The 20,704-nt window shown below is 61.6% G+C and overlaps 2 protein-coding genes across 2 annotated transcripts; one reads left to right on the top strand and one right to left on the bottom strand.

Annotated features, from left to right (window-relative positions):
• Positions 1 to 46: 46 nt before the first annotated feature.
• On the bottom strand, positions 47 to 10,841 carry ARMC5 (armadillo repeat containing 5). Its single transcript, XM_090054581.1, is given in 10 exon segments — positions 47 to 1,525; positions 3,305 to 3,437; positions 3,609 to 4,025; positions 4,028 to 5,130; positions 5,261 to 6,086; positions 7,225 to 7,332; positions 9,945 to 9,993; positions 9,995 to 10,162; positions 10,164 to 10,329; positions 10,774 to 10,841. Coding segments are annotated over 10 exon segments (3,783 nt in total). The 5' UTR covers positions 10,809 to 10,841; the 3' UTR covers positions 47 to 747.
• A 3,613-nt stretch (positions 10,842 to 14,454) lies between these two features.
• LOC149861946 (carbonic anhydrase 4-like) lies at positions 14,455 to 20,504 on the top strand. The gene is made up of 9 exons (XM_090054788.1): positions 14,455 to 14,779; positions 15,530 to 15,596; positions 15,709 to 15,738; positions 16,286 to 16,450; positions 16,657 to 16,805; positions 19,120 to 19,209; positions 19,358 to 19,430; positions 19,553 to 19,716; positions 19,869 to 20,504. The coding sequence occupies exons 2-9, from the start codon at positions 15,533 to 15,535 to the stop codon at positions 20,076 to 20,078; spliced, it is 945 nt and encodes a 314-aa protein (XP_089910914.1). The 5' UTR covers positions 14,455 to 14,779; positions 15,530 to 15,532; the 3' UTR covers positions 20,079 to 20,504.
• Positions 20,505 to 20,704: the final 200 nt, after the last annotated feature.

Below are 20,704 nucleotides of genomic sequence, written 5' to 3'. Positions count from 1 at the left end.
GGGCGGGCGCCTGGGTCCCCGCCCAAGAACCACGCGGAACCGGAGACTGGGTGCGGCACGGCCTGTATTGGTCTCTGTACAATGCCCCCCTCCACCTAGATCCCCACGGGGGGACAGGGAACACACACACAGCAAAAACAGATGACCCAGGCATCTGGGCTCCCACCCCACAACACGCAGCCCCACCCCAGGGGGTTCAGGACATCTGAGTCCCCAGAAGGGAAAGTAGTCACTGATGCCTGGGTCCCCATACATCCATATGGGGTGGGGGCTCAGAGCCCAGACTCCTGGGCCCCCAAAAGAAAAACTATACATAGGGGGATAAAGATATCCTAAGTCCCTAAGGAAGGGGCAGGTACTGGGTCCCCTGGAAGTCCATAATGGGGGGGGACAGAGCCCATATGCCTGCAACCCAAAAAGGAAACTACACATGGGGGGACAGATCCCAGACTCCTGGGTCCTCTGTAAGTCCACAGTGTGTGTGGGGGGAGGGGCGTCAGCGCCCGGACCCCTGGGTCCCCTATAAATCCCTAATGGGGCCTGGGGCTGAAGCCAGGATCCTATGTAAGTCCACAAGTAAATGGGGATGGGGCACAGCCCGGACTCCTGGGTCCTCTCTAAGTCCATAAGTGAATGAACAGGGACAGAGCCCAGATGCCTGGGTCCCCTACAAGTCTATAAGTAAATGGAGAGATCAGAGCCTGGACTCCTGGGTTCTCTCTAAGTCCATAAAAGGGGGGCTGGGGCTCAAGGCGTGGACTCCTGGGTCCCCCAAGCTGCGTCAGTAGCCACCGCCAGCAGATGCCCGGCCAGCACCCGCTCATCCCCAGCCACCTGGGCCAGCCGGACCAGCGCATCGGCCCTCTGGCATGGCCCTGGGTAGTGCCCACACAACACGTGGCGCACACAAGCGCGCTGCAGCCCCAGGTGACCCAGCTGCTCAGCCAGGCCGTAGAGCTGGGCTGGGCCCCGGGAGTCAGCCCCAGCCAGGTACTGGGCGCTCAAGGCACCCTCCACTTCGTCCACCAGCCCTGGGGCCAGGAACTGCCCAGCCACCTCCAGCACCCGGGTGCCGAGAGGGATCCCGAAGGGCCCTGTCAGGGCCTGGCAGCCGCGGCAGCCATGCAGGTGATGCAGCAGGGGCAGGAAGGCGGCCAGGGCCACCCCCCGGAGGGGTATCAGGGCCAGCCGGGCTTCAGCAAAGCCCCCGCCCAGCATGGCGCGGAAGACGTCAGAGGCCGTGTCTAGTGCCTGACGTGAGGCTGGGACCTGAGCACCACAGTCCAGGAGGAACCGCAGGTCCGCCTCACCAGAAGCCATCAGGTGGGCATAGGGGCAGGGCAGGGTGGGCCTGGCAGGTGGGGGTGAGTGGTTGTTAGGGCCATGGGGGGAGCCCAAGAGCAGGGCCAAGGCATCGACAGCGTAAAGGGCGAAGGGCGGTGGGGGGGGCCGGGCCAGGGCCTCGGTCAGCAGCGCCAGCCCTGAATGGTCCAACAGCAACTTGCGACACAGGGGGAGCTCCTTCCTGCGGGGACAGAGATCAGGATCACGACTGGGACCCCGCTAGACAGGGAAGATGGAGCAGTCTGGCAACTTCCCCCCCATGTGCTATGAGAAATGGAACTGTCCAACATGACAAATGGATGAGTCCCAACTCCCTGCTGAGAAATGGATCAGTCCCAAGTGCCCCCCACCATAAAAATGGATGAATCCCAACTCCCCCCTACCCCCCAAGATTAGTCCAAGCCTCCCTCCATCTTGACAAATGGATGGGTGCCAAACCTCTCCATTAAAAATGGACCAGTCCCAACCCCTGCCACCATAAAAATAGGTGGGTCCCATGGGTCCCCCCCCCCATGAGAAATGCATCCATCTAAATCCCCCTCCATCATGACAAAGGGATAAACCCCAACTCCCCCCCAGAGAAATGAATGGATCAGTCCCAAGCCCTGCTCCCCCAGCATAAAAATGGATGGATCCCAACCCCCACCCCAGAAACAATGGGTCCCAACACCCCCACCATTAGAAATGGATCAGACCCAAGACCCGCACCACAAAAATGGATGGATCCCATTCCCCCTGACCCCCTGCCCCCCAATGCAAAAAGTGTAGATCCCAATCCCCCCTGGAGAAATGGATCAGTCCAAACCCCCCATCATGACAAATGGATGGAACCCTACTCCACCTTATGAACTAAATCAGACCCAAGCCACCACCTGCCACTGCCACCATAAAAATGGATAGAACCCAGCTCTCCATGAAAAATGGATCAGTCCAACCCCCGCACCATGACAAATGGGTCAGTCCCAACCCTGGGTCCCCCAGAAATCCCTTCCCAGGTGAGAAATGGATGAGTCCTAATCCCCTACTACATATGGATGAGTTCCCCTCTCCAGTAATGGATCAGCCCTAACCCCAATGATAGGAAATGGGTCCACACCCCACTCCAGCCTCAGCCTCTGACCCCCCACCCATGGAAAATGGGTCAGTCCCAGTTCTCCCCCACTTTCTCCAATGGTCTCACCCCATTCTAGACCACCCCCATGGAGCAGAAGAAATGGACCAATTCAATGTCTTTCCCCCACTAATGGTTTTGCCCAGGCCTGGTTTCCCCCCATGGGGCAGAGCAATTGACCAGTCCCAACTCCCCACCCCCATTTCCTTTAATGGTCTCACCCAAGTGTGTGGGGGGGGGCGGGGGAGACATTGGGTAGTACCACCAGCAAAAGAGGGAAGGGGCATGTAGCACTTGCAAAGTAAATGGGGGAGGGGGGGGAAGGTCCATACCATCTGCAAAGTGAGGGTTGGGGAAATACCACCTGCAGAGAGGGAGGGGAGGGGTCTTGGGCCATACCACCTGGAAGGGGGGCAAAAATGGAGGGTTGGACAATACCAACAGCAGAGGGGGAAATGAGGATTTGGGCAGTACCATGTACAGCCAAGAGCAGGGGGAGTTGGACCATGCTACCTGCAGAAGGGGAAAAGGGGGAGGTGGGATTGGGGCTATACCACATGCAGAGAAGGGGGGTGGTTGGGCCATACCACCTTGCAGCAGGGGGACTGGGGATAATTGGGGCCATACCACCCACAGGGAGAAGGAAGGGATAGTTGGGCCATATCACCTGGAAAGGAATTGGGACCCTACCACCTGCAGACTGGGGGGAGGGGGGGGTTAGGACAATATCACCAGCAGAGGAACACTGGTCCATACCATCTGCAGGGGTACCAGCTGCAGAAAACCCCTGGGGCAGGTGCTTTGCGGCCGTACCACCCACCAGGAGAGATGGGGGGGCGGCTCACTCACCTACAGAGGAGGGGCACGGCAAGGGCACAGGCCAGGCGATCACTGGGGGGCCCTGAGAGCAGCATGTGGGTCAGAACCCCGGTGCCGAAGGGCGACTCAGCCGTCACCCGCAAGCCCAGCAGCAGCGACTCTCCTACCGGGGTGGGGAGGAAAAGCGGTCAGGGAGCAACAACCCGAGCATCAGGGCTCTCAGGCCCCTCTGCTCTCACCCCCCTCACCAGAAGCCCCGCAAATCCCCTCCCAGAGAACCCAGGCGTCCAAGGTCCCCCCCGCCCCGCAGAGAACCCAGGAATCCGGGACTCACCAAACTCCTTGAAGCGAGGGACGGGACTCCTTGGTTCCTCGAGGGCCTCACCCGGACTCCTGGGTCCCTCAGCCAGATGATGGGGTTTCTTGGGCACCCAGCCCGGGCTCCTGGGCTCCTGGGCCTCCTTGCCCAGACTCCTGGGTCTCTTGGGGACCCTGCCTGGACTCCTGGGTCCCTCAGGTGCCCTGCCCAGATTCCCAGGTCCTTCACCTGGACTCCCGGGTTCCTCCACCTCCTCGCCCGGACTCCCGGGCCCCTCGGCGGAGCAGGGGCGGAGGCCAAGGATGAGCCAAGCCCGCAGCAGGCCTGGCGCGCGGCAGCGCACGAGGGGCTCGAGGCAGGCAGGGTGACGGGCCAGGCGCTGCAGGAGGCGTCGCCCGCGGGGGGAGGGAGCCGGTGCCCCTGTCACATATCCAGCAGCCCCCGCAGTGCCGGCCCCGTCACCAGCCCCCGTGCCGGCGTTGTTGCCTGCGAGTAGCGCGACAGCAGCAGCAGGGCTGGGCCTTCGGGGCCACCCCAGCCCTCCCCAGAGGGCTCCCAGCCCAGTGGGGGGGGCGGGGTCAAGCTGGGGGGGAGGGGCAGAGGGATGGGCGTGGGCAAGGCCTCCAGGGGCCGTGGCAACACCAGCTCTGGCAGCTGCCGTAACGATGGTGTCGCCGTGAGGTCACTGTGGGGTGGCTGCTGTGACAAGGATGATGTCACTGTGAGTTCACTGGGTAGGGGATGCTGTGATGATAACATCACCGTAAGGTCACTGGGGGGCAGCTGCCGTGATGATGATGATGATGTCGCTGTGAGGTCTCTAGATGGGAGCTGCCACGACGATGATAAAGTCACTCTGAGGTCGCCAGGTAGCTCCTGCTGTGATGACAACGATGTCACTGTGACATCACCAGGTGGTGGCTGCCGTGATGAGGACAGCGCCATGAGGTCACCAGGTAGTGGCTGCCGTGATGAGGACAGCGCCATGAGGTCACCAGGTGGTGGCTGCCGTGATGAGGACAGCGCCATGAGGTCACCAGGTGGTGGCTGCCGTGATGAGGACAGCGCCATGAGGTCACCAGGTGGTGGCTGCCGTGATGATGACGACATCACCATGAGATCATTGGGTGGTGCTTGCTGTGATGATGATGACATCGCCGTGAGATCACTGGGTGGCAGCTGCCACGATGACGATGATGTTGCTGTGAAGTCACTGATTGGCAGCTGCAGGGACGAGGACTTCGCCATGAGGTCACCAGGTGGCGGCTGCTGTGATGCCAGGTGACTGGACAGCCGTTTCTGTGATGACACTGGGGCCAGCAAGAGGTCAGAGGGCAGCCGTGGCCGTGGGAACACCAGCACTGGCGATGTCATCTCCAAGGGGTTTCTCGCCGATGCCAGAGCTGGGGGGGCAGTGCCTGGCTCAGGCTCCACCCCCGGGAGGTCCAGAACGGGGCTGAGGGACCGGTCAGGTGACCACTGAGGGGGGGAGACGTCCCCCGGGCTGGTGATGATGCCCTCCGACAGCAGCCATGATCTGCCAGGGGTGGGGGGGTTAGGGTCACATGCAGAAGACCCAGACGTCCAGCCTCCCCCCACCCCAGGGAATCCACATGTCCAGTCCCCCCGTACCCCGCCAGAGAGCCCGGTACCTGGGCCCTGCCCACCTGAGGCTCTGGAAACTGGGCGATTCCCCCTCCGCGGCTGCCTCCCGCCCGGGCTCCTCGGGGTAGTCAGCAGAGGCTGCATCAGGCCCATCCTCTTCCTGCTCCTCCTCCACCTCCTCCTGCCTCTGCCGTGGACAGTTGGCATCCCCAGGTGGAGCACGGCCCTGGGCAGCCACCATGGCCACCAGCAGGGGCACGAGACCCCCAGCCTCCAGGTCCTCCATTGCCTCATGGTCATAGAAGAAGGCCACCAGGGCACCCACCACGCGGCCGTGGCACCAGGCCTGGCGTGGGTCCCGCAGCAGTGCCAGCATGGTCCCCAGCCCCCCAGCTGCCCGCACCCGGGCCCGGTTGACAGCCTCACGGCACAGCAGGCAGAGCGCCCGCACCAGGGCAGCAGGGGGGGGCCGACGCTGTGCCACAGCGCCCACCACAGCCTCCACGGCGCCGGCACTGCCCAGAGCGGGGCGCAGCATGCCCTGCAGGCAGGCATTGGCGAGGGCACCCAGCGCTGCGTCCTGGAGGGGCTTTTTCTCAGCGCGCGCCAGCACAACAAGGGGTGGCAGAGCGCCACTGGCGCTCAGCTGCTGCGCGCATGCCCGGCTGCAGCCGCGGGTCAGCTCCAGGAGGGTGCGTGCCGCCGCCGCCACCAACGGAGGGTCCCCAGCACCCAAGCACGAGGCCACGGGGTGCACTGCACCCTGCTGCACCAGCGCCGCCCGGTGCTGTGTAGTGTCAGCCAGACAGCGCAGTGCCCGCACCGCACTCTGCAGGCAGGGGCTAGCGCCCCCGCCTGCGGCCAGGGCCACCAGGAGGGGCACCGCGCCTGTGGGGAGAGAAAGGGAAGTTAGGGGCCCCTACACGCCCCAGGACCCCCAAACTTCCCCTTTTAATAGCCCCCTTCTTACCACTCAAAATACCCCTGGGGACCCCCAAATTGCCCCCTACTCATTACCCCCAAGATACCGCAGAACCATCAAGCCATTAATAGCCTCCTAACTGCCCCCCCCAAGATATCCCCATATTGCTCCCTATTCATTGATCCGCCCAAGATACCCTCTGGAGAGCCCTTATTCATTGCTCCTTAAGATAAGCCACAACCCTCAAACTGTCCCTATTAGTAGGCCTCTAGTTGTCCCCCAAGATATCCACTAGGGACCCTCAAATTGCCCCCTACTCATTGTCCTCCTCACCATTCCCAAATTGCCCCCTATTTATGCCCCCCCAAATACTACAAAACCACCAAGATGCCCCCATTAATTGTCCCTCAAGCTACCCCCTAGGGACCACCAAATTGCCCCCTATTCATTCCCCCCCTCCCAAGATACCCCTGGGGGCCCCCAAACTGCCCTCCCAAACAAGACCAAATTGCCCCCAACCCGTTTAATTGCTCCCCATGAACCCCGAATGGCCCCATGGTGGCCCCACTGGTGGGGGCAGGAGTGGCTGGGCTGTACCACTGCTCAGTCGGGGGGCTGCATATGCCTGGATTGTACCACCACCTAGTGTGCGGGGCGACTGGACTGTACCACCATCTATTGGGGAGCAGGGGGAATGCTTTGGTTGTACCACCACCATCCAGTGGGGAAGGAGGATTGCCCAGGCTGTACCACTACTATCTACCTGGGGGGAGGGCGGGACACATGGACTGTACCATCATGCATCTAGGAGGGATACCTGGACCATACCACCTATCTAACCAGTACCCCCACCATCCACAGCAGAGGGAGCATACCTGGACCACACCACTACTGAGAAGGTTCCACTATCATACCACCCTCTACCAGGGCAGGCAGGGGGTTCCCAGACCATACCACTGCTACCTCCCAGAAGAGGGGAGGCTGCCTATCTGTACCTCCACCACCTACCTTGACTTCTACACCCCCTCCCCAGCCCCCGAAATCCCAACCTGGGGGGGCCATGTGTCATGGAACCCCCCCAAAATGGGTGTGAACCTCCCTCACCAGCATCGTGGATGGCCTGCGAGCTCTCAGGATCCGTGGCCAGGTTGCCCAGGGCCCGTGCCGTGCGGTTCTGGATGCTCTCAACCGGGTTGGACTTCAAGATGGCCACTGTGGAGGGGGGTGGAATTGGGGGCAGGGCGTCAGCAGGAGGCAGCCAGGTCTGGGAGGGTGTTGATGGTGAGGTGTGATGAACCGTGGGCTCTGGACTGTATCATGTTGGCTCAAGGGATTCCCTCCATCTTGGCAAGTGGGCAAAGGGGAGCTAGAAGGTGCCATCTAAGGGAACCCGCAGAGGAGGGTCCTAAAGCAATGAAGGGGGCCACTGGGTTGTACCACATTCATTCCTGGGGGTGAGAAAGTGGGAGGAGCTACACCCTGATATTTGGAAAGCAGAAGAGTAATACATGGGCCGTACTACTTCAATCCAGGAGGGGATCCATGGATCATACCACTGCAACCTGGGAGAGGAAAGGGGCTCCCCGGACCTTACCACACCAACCCAGGACGAGGGGAAGGGGCTCCCTGAAACGTCCCGCTCCTACGGGGCCATGCTCCCCGGACCGTCCCACTCCTACCCGGGGCGGGGGGGGGGAGCGCGCTCCCGGACCGTCCCACTCCTACCCGGGGCGGGGGGGGGGAGCGCGCTCCCGGACCGTCCCACTCCTACCCGGGGCGGGGGGGGGGGGGGGGGGGGGGGGGGGGGGGGGGGGAGCGCGCTCCCGGACCGTCCCACTCCTACCCGGGGCGGGGGGGGGGGGGGGAGCGCGCTCCCGGACCGTCCCACTCCTACCCGGGGCGGGGGGGGGGGGGGGGGAGCGCGCTCCCGGACCGTCCCACTCCTACCCGGGGCGGGGGGGGGGGGGAGCGCGCTCCCGGACCGTCCCACTCCTACCCGGGGCGGGGGGGGGGGGGGGGGAGCGCGCTCCCGGACCGTCCCACTCCTACCCGGGGGGGGGGGGGGGGGGGAGCGCGCTCCCGGACCGTCCCACTCCTACCCGGGGGGGGGGGGAGCGCGCTCCCGGACCGTCCCACTCCTACCCGGGGGGGGGGGGAGCGCGCTCCCGGACCGTCCCACTCCTACCCGGGGGGGGGGGGGGAGCGCGCTCCCGGACCGTCCCACTCCTACCCGGGGAGCGCGCTCCCGGACCGTCCCACTCCTACCCGGGGAGCGCGCTCCCGGACCGTCCCACTCCTACCCGGGGGGGGGGGGGGGGAGCGCGCTCCCGGACCGTCCCACTCCTACCCGGGGGGGGGGGGGGGAGCGCGCTCCCGGACCGTCCCACTCCTACCCGGGGGGGGGGGGGGAGCGCGCTCCCGGACCGTCCCACTCCTACCCGGGGGGGGGGGGGGGGAGCGCGCTCCCGGACCGTCCCACTCCTACCCGGGGGGGGGGGGGGGGAGCGCGCTCCCGGACCGTCCCACTCCTACCCGGGGGGGGGGGGGGAGCGCGCTCCCGGACCGTCCCACTCCTACCCGGGGGGGGGGGGAGCGCGCTCCCGGACCGTCCCACTCCTACCCGGGGGGGGGGGGGAGCGCGCTCCCGGACCGTCCCACTCCTACCCGGGGGGGGGGGGGGAGCGCGCTCCCGGACCGTCCCACTCCTACCCGGGGGGGGGGGGGAGCGCGCTCCCGGACCGTCCCACTCCTACCCGGGGGGGGGGGGGGAGCGCGCTCCCGGACCGTCCCACTCCTACCCGGGGGGGGGGGGGGAGCGCGCTCCCGGACCGTCCCACTCCTACCCGGGGCGGGGGGGGGGGGGAGCGCGCTCCCGGACCGTCCCACTCCTACCCGGGGGGGGGGGGGGGAGCGCGCTCCCGGACCGTCCCACTCCTACCCGGGGGGGGGGGGGGAGCGCGCTCCCGGACCGTCCCACTCCTACCCGGGGGGGGGGGGGAGCGCGCTCCCGGACCGTCCCACTCCTACCCGGGGGGGGGGGGGAGCGCGCTCCCGGACCGTCCCACTCCTACCCGGGGGGGGGGGGGAGCGCGCTCCCGGACCGTCCCACTCCTACCCGGGGGGGGCGGGGAGCGCGCTCCCGGACCGTCCCACTCCTACCCGGGCGGGGGGGGGGAGCGCGCTCCCGGACCGTCCCACTCCTACCCGGGCGGGGGGCGGAGCGCGCTCCCGGACCGTCCCACTCCTACCCGGGCGGGGGGCGGAGCGCGCTCCCGGACCGTCCCACTCCTACCCGGGCGGGGGGCGGGAGCGCGCTCCCGGACCGTCCCACTCCTACCCGGGCGGGGGGCGGAGCGCGCTCCCGGACCGTCCCACTCCTACCCGGGGGGGCGGGGGAGCGCGCTCCCGGACCGTCCCACTCCTACCCGGGGGGGGCGGGGAGCGCGCTCCCGGACCGTCCCACTCCTACCCGGGGGGCGGGGAGCGCGCTCCCGGACCGTCCCACTCCTACCCGGGGGGGGCGGGGAGCGCGCTCCCGGACCGTCCCACTCCTACCCGGGGGGGCGGGGAGCGCGCTCCCGGACCGTCCCACTCCTACCCGGGGGGGCGGGGGAGCGCGCTCCCGGACCGTCCCACTCCTACCCGGGGGGTGGGGACTGTCCCACTCCTACCCGTGCGGGAGAAAGGGGCTCCTACCTCTGTGCTAGGGAGGCCAGAGAAATTAGACCCCCCACGCCAACCCCGGACTGTACCAATCCCAACCAGAGGGGGCCCCCCCGGACCGTCCCACTCCTGCCCAAGGAAAGAGAGGGTTCCTGGCTCACCCAGCACAGGGATGCCTCCCAGCTCCCGCACCTGGGTGCGGCTGCCGGGGCTCGGTGCAGCAGTTGCCCAGGATGCTGAGTGCCAGGTCCAGGGTGCGGCGAGCCGGAAGTGTGGGGCTGCCCGGGGCCCCAGAGCCACGCCCAAGCAGGCCCAGCAGGGGCGCGAGCCCCACCCGGGCCCGGAACCGGGCGATGCCGCCGGGGGCCTGGATGTGGCGGGGTCCGCAGGGCCAGCAGCGCCCGGCCCAGCCCTGGCTCCGTGGCGCCCCACAGCTGCTCCAGGCACCAACTCAGTGACGCCCCCCCCACTGCCCCCGGATCCTGCCACACCTGGGGCAGGAGCAGCCATGGCTGGGGGGCTGCAGGGGCCTGAACGCCTGGGTGCCTGGGGGTGGGGGGAGGGGATTTAGGAGCCTGGACCCTGAAATCCCTGGGGGGGGAGGGCAGCAGGGGGTCATAGGAACCAGGACCCCTGGGGTGGGGTTGGAGGGGGTTTAGGAGCCCGGACTCCTGGGTTCTCTGGGGGTGGGAGTGGGGGGTTTAGGAGCCCGCCTGGTCCCTGGGATGAGGGCGGGGCTGGGAGCGCGGGCCCTGGGCTCCCTGGGGTGGGAGGGAGCAAGGGGATCTGGGAGCCGGAACCCTGGGTTCTTTGCAGGGGGGAGGGGAAGGGGGAAGCAGGGCCCAGACGCCAGGGTTCCCCGAGAGGGCGCGGGGGGGGGAAGCAGGGACCCCGCCGCGGGGGCCGGCTGGGAAATGGAGTTCCCGCTCCCTTGAGGCCGATCGGCGCCTGTCGGCGGCGAAACTACAAGTCCCAGGGGGCGCTGCGTACCGCAAGGGCGCCAGCTCAGTGGGACTGGTTCCCATTGATCCGGTGGATAGGTACGCATGCGCACAGCAGCGATAGGGCTCGCCGCATGCGCCGAGTCCGGGGGTTCATTTAGCGCACGCGCAATTATGCTGCTACGGTTTAGCAAGCAAACTAGGGCTCCCAGGGAGCTACGCGGCTTGGGCCGGCGCATGCGTATTAGGAGGGGGCAGTGATCGCTCGCTTGCGCAGAACGACAGGCGGGCTGCATTTCCGATGTATGCGTAGAAGAGAGGAACAAGGCAAACACAGCGCATGCGCAGAAAGGCTGCGCTGCTGAAGAAGCGGGAAAGAAAAGGGAGTCCCGCATGTGCATTGAGCCCCAGTGGAACTAGGGGTCCCAGGATGCTTTGCGTGGCCGGGGGGCGGGGCAGTCGAAGGACATTATGGGAAATCCTGCGTTCATAACCCATGAGCCTTTGTGGTTGGGGGGGGCAAATGAAAGGAAATGAGAGCTAGAGGACTAGTATGCTCACGATGCTCTGCATGATAGATGTGGGAGGATTTTAGATGAGGGTCATTGTGGGATATGCTAAGTCCAAGACCTATGATCCTTGGCAGTTGGGTGGGGCCAGGTGAAAAGCATCATGGGAACTGTGTGGGGATGAGGCCTATACCTCCCATGATGCTTTGCGCACAGTATGGGCGGGGCAAGGGGGAGGAGGGGCTGTGGGGCCTCATGGGAGAGGGAAGGGGCTGTTAGGGCAATGGCGCAAGAGGCTCCATAATGCTGTGTGAGAGCTGGGTCATCCCATAGTTTCATAGTTCTAGGGTCAGAAGGGACCTGAGTTGATCATCTAGTCCGATCCCCTGCCATAGCAGGAAAGAGTACTGGGGTCAAACAACCCCAGCAAGATGTTCATCTAACCTCCTCTTAAAGACCCCCAGGGTAGGAGCCTGCACCACTTCTCTTGGAAGTTGGTTCCAGACCCTAGCCGCCCTGACTGTGAAGTAACACCTCCTGATATCTAAAATGATGCCCTGCAGGCCATGGGCAAGCTGGGAGCTGGAGTCAATGTCCCCCAAGAACTCCCACAATGCTTTGCAGCATGCAGGAAAGGGAGGAGGACACACCCATGATGCTTTTCATGGTTGCAGCTGAGGGGAGTCTTTGGAGGCTCTGTGGGAAGAGGATCATGGGAGATGGTGTCTAGAGGCATAGGGGAGGGGATGGGGCAGGATCCCACCTACCAAAATGCTTTGAAGTATCAACATCAGAGGATGGGGTGCAAGGAGTCTCATGGGAGATATAGTTTGGAGGCAACAGGGGCAGGACTACAGTTACCTTGAGTCTTTGCAGTGCTGGGAGGATGGGGGGGGGGGGGGTCAGAGTATCATGGGATATGTAGAACAGAGGCTACTGGAGGAAGCAGGACTTCATGTCCCATGATGCCTTGCAGGGCTGGGGGAGCAAGGAGCATCATGGGACATGTGGTCTGGTGGCTTTGGAGGACATAAGAGATGAGAGGACTACAAATCCCATGATCCCTTGCAAGGACAGGGAGGATTATAGGCGATGGTTGGGGACTGTGGGGGGCGGTGCCAGGTCTACAACTCTCATGATGCCTTGCAGCAGCAGTATGAGGGGATGGGACAAAGAGCATCATGGGAGATGTAGTGGAAGCAGGACTATAGATCCCATGGTGCTTTGCAGGATGGGTATGTGAGGTTCTAGTCGAGGAGCATATGCTGGGTCCAAGACCCATGATCCTTTGTGGTTGGGTGGGCAGCTGAAAAGCATGTTGGGAGGTGTGGGTGGTGACAACATGCTGTATGTTGGCAGGACTATAGCTCCCATGATGCCTTACAAGCAGGGAAGGAGCCAGGAGCATCATGGGAGATGTCATCTAGAGGATGTGGTTTTGGGGGTGGGGCATGGAGCATCATGGGACATTTAGCTCCAGAGGTTCGTGGGGGGGGTGACAAGACAAGCAGCTCCCATAATGCCTATCAGCAGCAGCAACAGTAGAGGGCAGCAAGAGGCATCATGGGACATGTAGTCCAGAGACTTTGGGTGGGGGAGGTGATTCCAGCTCCCATGATGCCTTGCAGGCTGGGAGGGGAGACTCTACGAGCATCATGGGAATGGCTTGCAGCATTGGCAACTAAGGGCATTGTGGGAGATGTAGTCTCCTCCCCCATAGGAGAACTACAGCTCCCATGATGCTTTGCAGTGCAGGGGGGTGGTCCTAGGTTCAGTGCATACTGGAAGCCATCCTGGCTCAGGTTGGCGGAGCCAAGAAGGTGCAGGGCATTGTGGGATATCACAGTCCAGTTGAGGTCAAGGGGGAGGCCCCTCCAGGGGCCATTGAGGCATCATGGGAGAGCAAACCATTGTGTTTGATGCCCCTCCAACCCCTCCCCGTTAAGCCCCTGGGGGCGGGGAATGAAAACAATGCATTGTGGGAAAGGGCACAAAGCATGCTGGGAGGCGGAGCCTCCAAACCCTACCCTTCTCCTGCCACACCCAGAGGGCCAGTGCAATGCATGATGGGAAGAGGGAGGAGTGGGTTGGGAGCCTGGACACCTGGGGGTGGGGGGTGGAAGCAGGGGATGTGGGAGCCCAGATGCCTGGGTTCCCTGAGGTGGGAGAGGCCTGGACACCTGCATTTCATCACCAGCTCCCGAGGTCGCCCTCTCCTTGCCCCGGGGCAGGGGGCAACTGGTCCATAGTGGAGTAAGTATAGTCCTGGGTGGAGCCTGATAAGCAGCCCCAGTGTTGGGAGTGTCAGCTCCCTGCCCAGGCGCCTGGGTTCTCGGGGTTGGTGCCTGGGCACCTGTGTTCTTTCCTTCCTGCTTGTGTGGCTGAAACCCCAAGCAACACAGCCCCACCCTCGGGACACCGCCTGCGCCCCACCCCGTTGCATCAGAGCAGGGAAGAAAATCCAGGCATCCAGGCTCTCCGTGCCCCCATCCTCCCAGAGGACCCAGGCGTGGGGGCTCCCAACACCCCCCCCTCCTGGTGACAGCCGATACCTGGATCCGCTTCCCCAGGGCTGAAACCGGAGCCTGGCACTGACCCACTTCCAGGGGGCAGCCCTGGGTCAGGGACCCAGGTGTGTGGGCTCCCAAAACCCAGAGAACCTAGGCTTCTGAGCCCCCTGGGATCCAGGCATCTGGGCTCCCAGCCCCCGGGCTCCCACCCCCCAACCCCAGGGACCCAGACATCGAGGCTCCCAAAGCCCCAGGGACCCAGGCGTCCAGGCTCCCCAAGTCCCCAGGGGACCCAGGTGTGCAGGTGTATCCCCAAGGCCTCCAGGGCTTTTGGGTCTGTCATCATAACAGCACCCTGCCCCGGCCCAGGCCGGCTAAACCAGCTCCATCCCCGCCCGGACGCCTGGGTTCCTTCCTGGCTCTGGGAGGGGACCGCCGGCTTCTGGGGTTGGGGAGCCCGGGCACCTGGGTTCTCTGGGGTGGGGGCGCTGGGACCAGGGCGGGCTAGATGCCTGGGTTCTCTGGGGTATGGGGTGTGGGAGTAGGGGGCTTGGGAGTCCAGATGCCTGGGTTCTCTGGGGTGGGGGAGGTTGTGACCAGGGGTGTTAGGAGCCTGGGTGTCTGGGTTCTTTGCTATCTCTCCTGTGCACCTTGCAACACTCACCCCCACTTCCCTTCCAGGAACTGGGTGCCCAGGCTCCTGGGTTGTCTGGGGTGGGGTAGCTCGATGCGAGGTGAGAGTAGAGGTGTTAGGAGCCTGGACACCTGGGTTCTCTGCAGTGTGTGGGGTGGAAAGCAGGGAGCCCGGGCACCTGCTCTCGCTGGGGTGTGAGCAGGAGGTTTGGGAGCCTGGACACCTGTTTTCCCCGGGGTGTGGGCGCCTGGATGCCTGGGTTCTGAGCCTGAGGCAAAGGCTGGGCCCTGCCCCCCCCCCCCGCTTTGCTGTAATTCCACCCGCACGGGCACGACCTTGGCCCATATAAGGCAGCACCACCCGACGGTGCCCACAGGCTTTGGGATCTTCCTCCGTCTGCAGGTGAGTGGCCCCGATCCTGGGGCTGGGTCGGGGGAGAGGGAATGGGGTATGGGGGGCAGGGGAGCTGAGACCTTCCAGGGCTTGTTCCACGTGCCTAACTCCACCCCAGAGCTGGCTGCATCCAGGCTCCCAGCCATGTAACTCCAGGGAACCCAGGCATCCAGGCTCCCAAACCCCCTGCTTCTGCCCCCCCCACCCCAAAGAACCCAGGTGTGTAGGCTCCCAGGCCCCCTGCTCCCCCACTCCCACCCCAGAGGACCCAGGTGTTCAGGCTCCCCCATCCTCTTACCCCTTTGGGACCCTGAGAGCGGGGGGTTTGCAATCTTGGATGCCTGTGTTCTCTAGGGTGGGGGGTGCAAGGGGTTGGGGAGCCTGGACTCCTGGGTCCTCTGGGGAGTGGCAGCAAGGGTGTTAGGAGCACAAATGCCTGGTTTCCGTGGAGGATGGGGGTGTGAGACCAGGGGTTTTAGGAGCCTGGTTACCTGGGTTCCCTGGAGGAGGGGTGGGAGCCCTGATGCATGAGTCTCCTGGGGAGTGGAGGGGTGGGGGGGTCAGACGCCTGGGTTCCCTGGGGCGTGGGGGTGGGAACAGGGGGGTTTGGAGCCTGGGTGCCTGTGTTCCCTGGGGTGGGGGGAGTGGGAACAGGGGTTTCAGAGCCCAGGCACCTGGGTTCCCTGGGGTAGGGGGGTGGGAACAGGGGGTTTGGGAACCCAGACACCTCAGTTCCCTGCCCCCTGCCTGCCCCCCCAGGCCATGGACACAGCGCTGCGGCTCCTCGCTCTGCTCCTGCTGGGGGGGGCTGTTGCCCCCCGCAAAGGTAATGCCCCCCACTCCTGGCCCAGCCCCTCCCCCTGGGTTTGGAGGGCAGGGCTTATGCCCCCTGCCCTCCCCCCATTTCTCACCCTCCCTCTTCTGCCTCTCCCCCACAGAGTCCTGGTGCTACGAGGACCCAGAGTGTGGTGAGACCCCCTCCCTCCCCTCCCCCTTCCCTAGAGGAAACTGAGGCACAGGCCAGACCCAGGAGTCAGAGGACTCAGGCATCTGGCCTTCCAGTGGGTGCCTCAAGTGTGGGGGTGCGGGTTGTGCGTGTGTCTAACTCCGCCCCTTTTCTCCCCTGGTCCTGCCCCTTCCTGCTTGGCCTTGTTGCTGGGCCTGGACTCTACATCCCATCTGCTCCTTCCTGGCTCTGCCCCCTCCCCCCTCTGCCTCCGCCCCTTGCCCACCCTGGCTCCGCCTCTGCCCCCTCCCTGCTTCCCTCCCCCCTCTGGCTCTGCCTCCTCCCCATCTGGCCATACTCCTTCTCCCCTTCCTGGCTCCACCCCCTCCATGTCTCCCTCAAACCTGCCTCTGTCCTGGCCCCACTCCCTCTGGCTCCGCCCCTTCTCTCCTTCCTTGGTCCACCCGCTTTCTGGCTCCGCCCCTTGCCTCCACACCCCCACCTCCTTTCTGGTCCTTCCCCTCCCTGGCTCCATCTCCTACCTGGTCCCCTCTGGCCCTGCCCCCCAGGCCCAGCCACGTGGGTGACACTGGGCCACTGCAATGGGACGAGGCAGTCGCCGGTGGACCTGAGCACCCATGATGCTGTGCCCGATCCACGCCTGGGCCCCGTGGCACTGAGTGGCTATGGTGACGCCCGCCGCCTGCGCAGCCTTCGCAACACCGGCCACACTGGTAGGCCTGGAAGCCTGGGGCCCTTCTCTCGGTGGTGGGGGTGGGAGGCATGCCCTGATCCCTCTCCCTGGCACAGTTGAGTCACCCCAGACACATGGGAACCCCGGCATCTGGGCTCCTATCACCCTTGCTGCCACTCCTGGGAGTGGGTCGGCTCGGATGCCTGGGTCCCTCTCACAGCAGTCTTTTCCCTGCACCCCCCACAGTGGACGTGCAGCTGGGGGAGGGGCTAATGCTGTCGGGCCCTGGGCTGCCTGGGCACTACCGGGCCCAATCCTTCCACCTCCACTGGGGCCAAGGTGAGGCCCGGCCTGGATCTGAGCATCTCCTGGATGGGCGCCGCTTCTCCATGGAGGTGAGCCCTGAATGCCTTGGTTCTCTGCACGGGTTGTGGTGGTGTGAGCAGAGGCTTCTGGGAGCCTGGACACCTGGGTTCTCCCACAGAGAGGTGGCTGACAGGGGCCAAACTTCAAGGCGATGTATGTGTGTGTTACTTGTTTTTACTGACAACCAAACTTTTTTACTGACACACTTTGTTTTTCTAATGACAAACGTTTTACTAACACACTTTTATTCATAAGTGTCTCTTTTTTTTTTTTACTGACAACCAAACTTTTTCACTAACAAGCATAGGTTTTTTTTCCTAATGACTAATGTGTTTTACTGGCACTTTTATTCATATTCCTCTTTACCAGCCTGCTGACGATCAAAGTTTTTCACTGACACGTTTTGTTTTGTTTTGTTTTTAACCAATGACCCTAATGTTATATTGCCAGGTGGTTTTACTGCTGCATGTTTTTATTGAGACACATTTTGCCTGATGACCAAACCCTTTTTTTCCTTGTCCTTTTTTGTATCGATACGTATTTTTATTACCAACCAAGTGGGGTTTTTTTTTTACTGACGTGTTGTTACCAGAGATAAAACTGTTTCACTGACATGTGTTTTTAATAACAAGCACAGTCATTTTAATGAGGCAGGATTATACTGACACATGTTTTTATTAATGACTGAACCTTTTCTTTTCTTCTTGGCATGTTTTTATTGATATATATTTTTATTGACAACCACGTGGGGAGGTTGTTTTTTTTACTGATGTGTGTTCTTACCAACCACCAAACTTTTTACTGATGCATTTTCAATTGAGATGTGTTTTTCCTGGCAACCACACTTTTTTACTGACAGGTGTTCTTACCAATAGTTTGACACTTATATTGCCAGGTGGTTGTAAGGACATGTATTTTTACTGAGAGACGCTTTTACTGACACCTATTTTACCAATTTACCCTAGTGTTATATTGACAGGTGGTTGTACTGGCATGTGTTTTTACTGCGAGATGTTCTTGCTGACATGTTTTGCCAACCACCCTAGTATTATATGGGTAGGTAGTTTTAATGACATGTGTTTTTACTGACACGTTTTTACCAGCAACCCTAATATCATATGGACAGGTGGTTTTGACATGTGTTTTCACTGAGACACATTTTTAGTGACGTGTTTTTACTAACAACCCTAGTGTTATGTTGCCAGGTGGTTTAATTGACAGGTTTGCAATGAAAGATGTTTTTACCAACACCCAAACTTTTTTTATGGGGATGTCGTTTTACTGACATAGACTGTTTTTAACTATCAAACTTTTGGCCTGACATGTTTTGGGTTTTTTTATATGCGAACTTTCTGATAACCAAATTGTTTTATTGACAAATGTGTTTACAAACAATCCTGCTGTTATATTGATGGGTGGTTTTATTGACACAGGTTTTTACTAAGAACCAAACTTTTTTCTTGACGCAGAGTCTTACTGACAATTGATTTTAATGATGACCGGATTTTTTTTTTTTTTACTGACGTTTTTACCAATAACCTGACCGTTATTTTGACTGGGGGTGTTTATTGACCTGTTTTTACTGACCACATGATTTTACTGATAACCAAACTTTTTTACTGGCACATTTCTTCTTTTGATCTGTGTTTTTTACTGACAACCAAGCTCTTTTAGTGCCTCATTACTATTGATCTGTGGGGGGGGGTTTTAATGATGACCAAGCTCATTTAGTGCCTCATTTTTAATGATCTGTGTTTTTTTTACTGCCAGCCCAGCTCATTTAGTTCCACATCTCTATTGATCTGTTTTTAGGGATGATCAAATATTTTTATATCTAAGCTTCCTAGAGGTGCAGCATTTAATTAATAACTAAATGGTTTTACTGAAACACATCTTCACAACCACCCAGCATGTGTTTTTGTTGACAACCAATTTTTTTATTGAGATGCGGTGTTCATCATGTGTGTTTTTACTGACCGGCAAGTGGGTGATGCAGCAGTGGCACATGGCAGGGGTGTGCAGTGATAAGGAGGCTATGGAGGTCCCCAGGGGCTGCAAAGCTCCAGGCTGGGTTCCGCACTCTGACTGTATTGTCCGTTGATGCTTGTGTCTAACAAGGGATTGTCAATCAAGCACCATTTGCTTGTGTTTTTTTACTGACACACATTTTTTTTAAACAGATGAACATTTTATAGCTCTCTTTTCACGGACTATCCTTAAATATCCAGACAGTTGATACTCCTGGGCAGGGACTGAGGCTGGGGGAAAGTGGAGGCAGAGGGGAGGGGGCAGAGGTCAGTGCCTGGCCCCACCCCTTCACACCATTCCCTCCACCTCCTCCAGCTCCATGTGGTTCATACCAAGGAGAACCTGACATTGCACGAGGCCATGGATGACCCCGAAGGGGTGGCGGTACTGGCCTTCCTCGTCCAGGTGTGTCCACATGCCTGGGTTCTCTGGGGGCTGGGGTGGAGCTGGGAACCTGGGTTCTCAGGGAGGGGGAATGGGGGCTGCAGGTTTGGATCAGCGGGCCTGGGAGCCTAGATACCTGGGCCCCCTACCTCAGTTTCCCCACCCCTAGGCATCATCACATGCACGCCCCACCCGGCACTGGGAAGCTTTCATCAACCAGCTGAAGAATGTAGAGAAGAAAGGTAGAGTTGCACAGGGAGCCCAGATACCTGGGGGGTGGAACAGGGGGGTCTAGAAGCCTGGACACCTGGGTTCTCTGGGTGGGGGTTGGGGCATCCTGACTCCTGGATTCCCTGTGTGGCAGGCGAGCAGGAGGAGTTGGACGGGATGTTCTCGCTGGGGGGACTCGTGGAAGCAGTGAACCTGGGCCGCTACTTCCGGTACCATGGGTCACTAACGACCCCCAACTGCGAAGAGGTTGTCATCTGGACTGTCTTCACTGAAGCCATCATGGTGCCCCCCGGTGTGGTAGGTGCCCCAGATGCCTGCGTTCTCCGGCGGGGAGGGGCAGGGGATGGATGATTGGTTCTCTGGGATTGGGAGCAAGGGGTTTGGTGGCAGACCGAGAGCCTGGATGCCTGGGTCCTTTTACCCTGACCCTGCCCCCTCCCACCCTCCAGGTGACAGCCTTCCCATCCACTCTCCACGCTACGGACTCAGAACACGGCCCCCGGCTCCAGAACAACTTCCGGCCTGTGCAGAGCTTGGGTGGGCGCCAGGTCAAGGTCTCGGGTGCCCTGCCCTCCCGTGCTAGCCCCGCCCCCACCTGGCTGCCCACTCCCCTCCTCCTCCTACTCCTCCTCCCCTTGCTTCTGGGTTCCTGGCCATAGGGCCTACCCAGATGCCTGGGTTCTGCTCTCCTCACCCCCCATGTCTTCGCCTCTTCCAGACACCTGGGTTCCATCCCAAATGCCTGAGTTGCACTTTGCCTGCCTCAGTTTCCCCTTATGACCAGTGGGGGGGGTGATGACCCCACTCCTGCCCCTTTGCCCCCCCCCCCACATTCCACACAGGATGGGCTGTAAAGGGTTAACTTTTCCTCTGTTCCCCCCACTCCCCACAATGCTTTGCACTGAGGGCTTGTGAGGGGGGTGTCCGTCCAGCAACTCAGCTCAGCCTGGGGTGCAGGAGGAGGGTTCGTGCCAGGTCCTGTCATGGAGACTATGTTTAATAATTAATTAGGCATTTGCATAAGGAAATGTGAGAGGGAAGGGGGGGTAGGTGTGTGCGTGTGTGTGGGACCCAGATGCCTGGGTCCTCTGGGTGCAGGGGGTCCGGGTGCCTTGGGTGGGGGGGTGTGCACATTTCCGTGTCCATGCCTGTGCTCTCTGCTCCCAAGCCCCGCACTAGATCCCCCCACTACCCCTCTCCACCCCATACTGTGTGTCCTGGGCCCCATTCAGCCCTAATTATGGTGATTCCTTGGGGTTGGGGAGGAGGTGGGGGTCCTCAGACA

This window comes from Crocodylus siamensis, chromosome 6 (genome assembly GCF_052110815.1).
Source record: "Crocodylus siamensis isolate JL-2025a chromosome 6, ASM5211081v1, whole genome shotgun sequence".
Taxonomy (NCBI): Eukaryota; Metazoa; Chordata; order Crocodylia; family Crocodylidae; genus Crocodylus; species Crocodylus siamensis.
The sequence above is the reverse complement of the archived record's forward strand: the minus strand, read 5'-3'. Positions and strand labels throughout refer to the sequence as shown.

Coding starts and splice junctions, on each gene's coding strand:
- LOC149861946 (XM_090054788.1), top strand. CDS start 15,533: ATGGACACAGCGCTGCGGCTCCTCGCTCTGCTCCTGCTGGGGGGGGCT. Junction 15,739..16,285: donor CTACGAGGACCCAGAGTGTG/GTGAGACCCCCT, acceptor CCTGCCCCCCAG/GCCCAGCCACGTGGGTGACA. Junction 19,431..19,552: donor GAAGAATGTAGAGAAGAAAG/GTAGAGTTGCAC, acceptor CCTGTGTGGCAG/GCGAGCAGGAGGAGTTGGAC.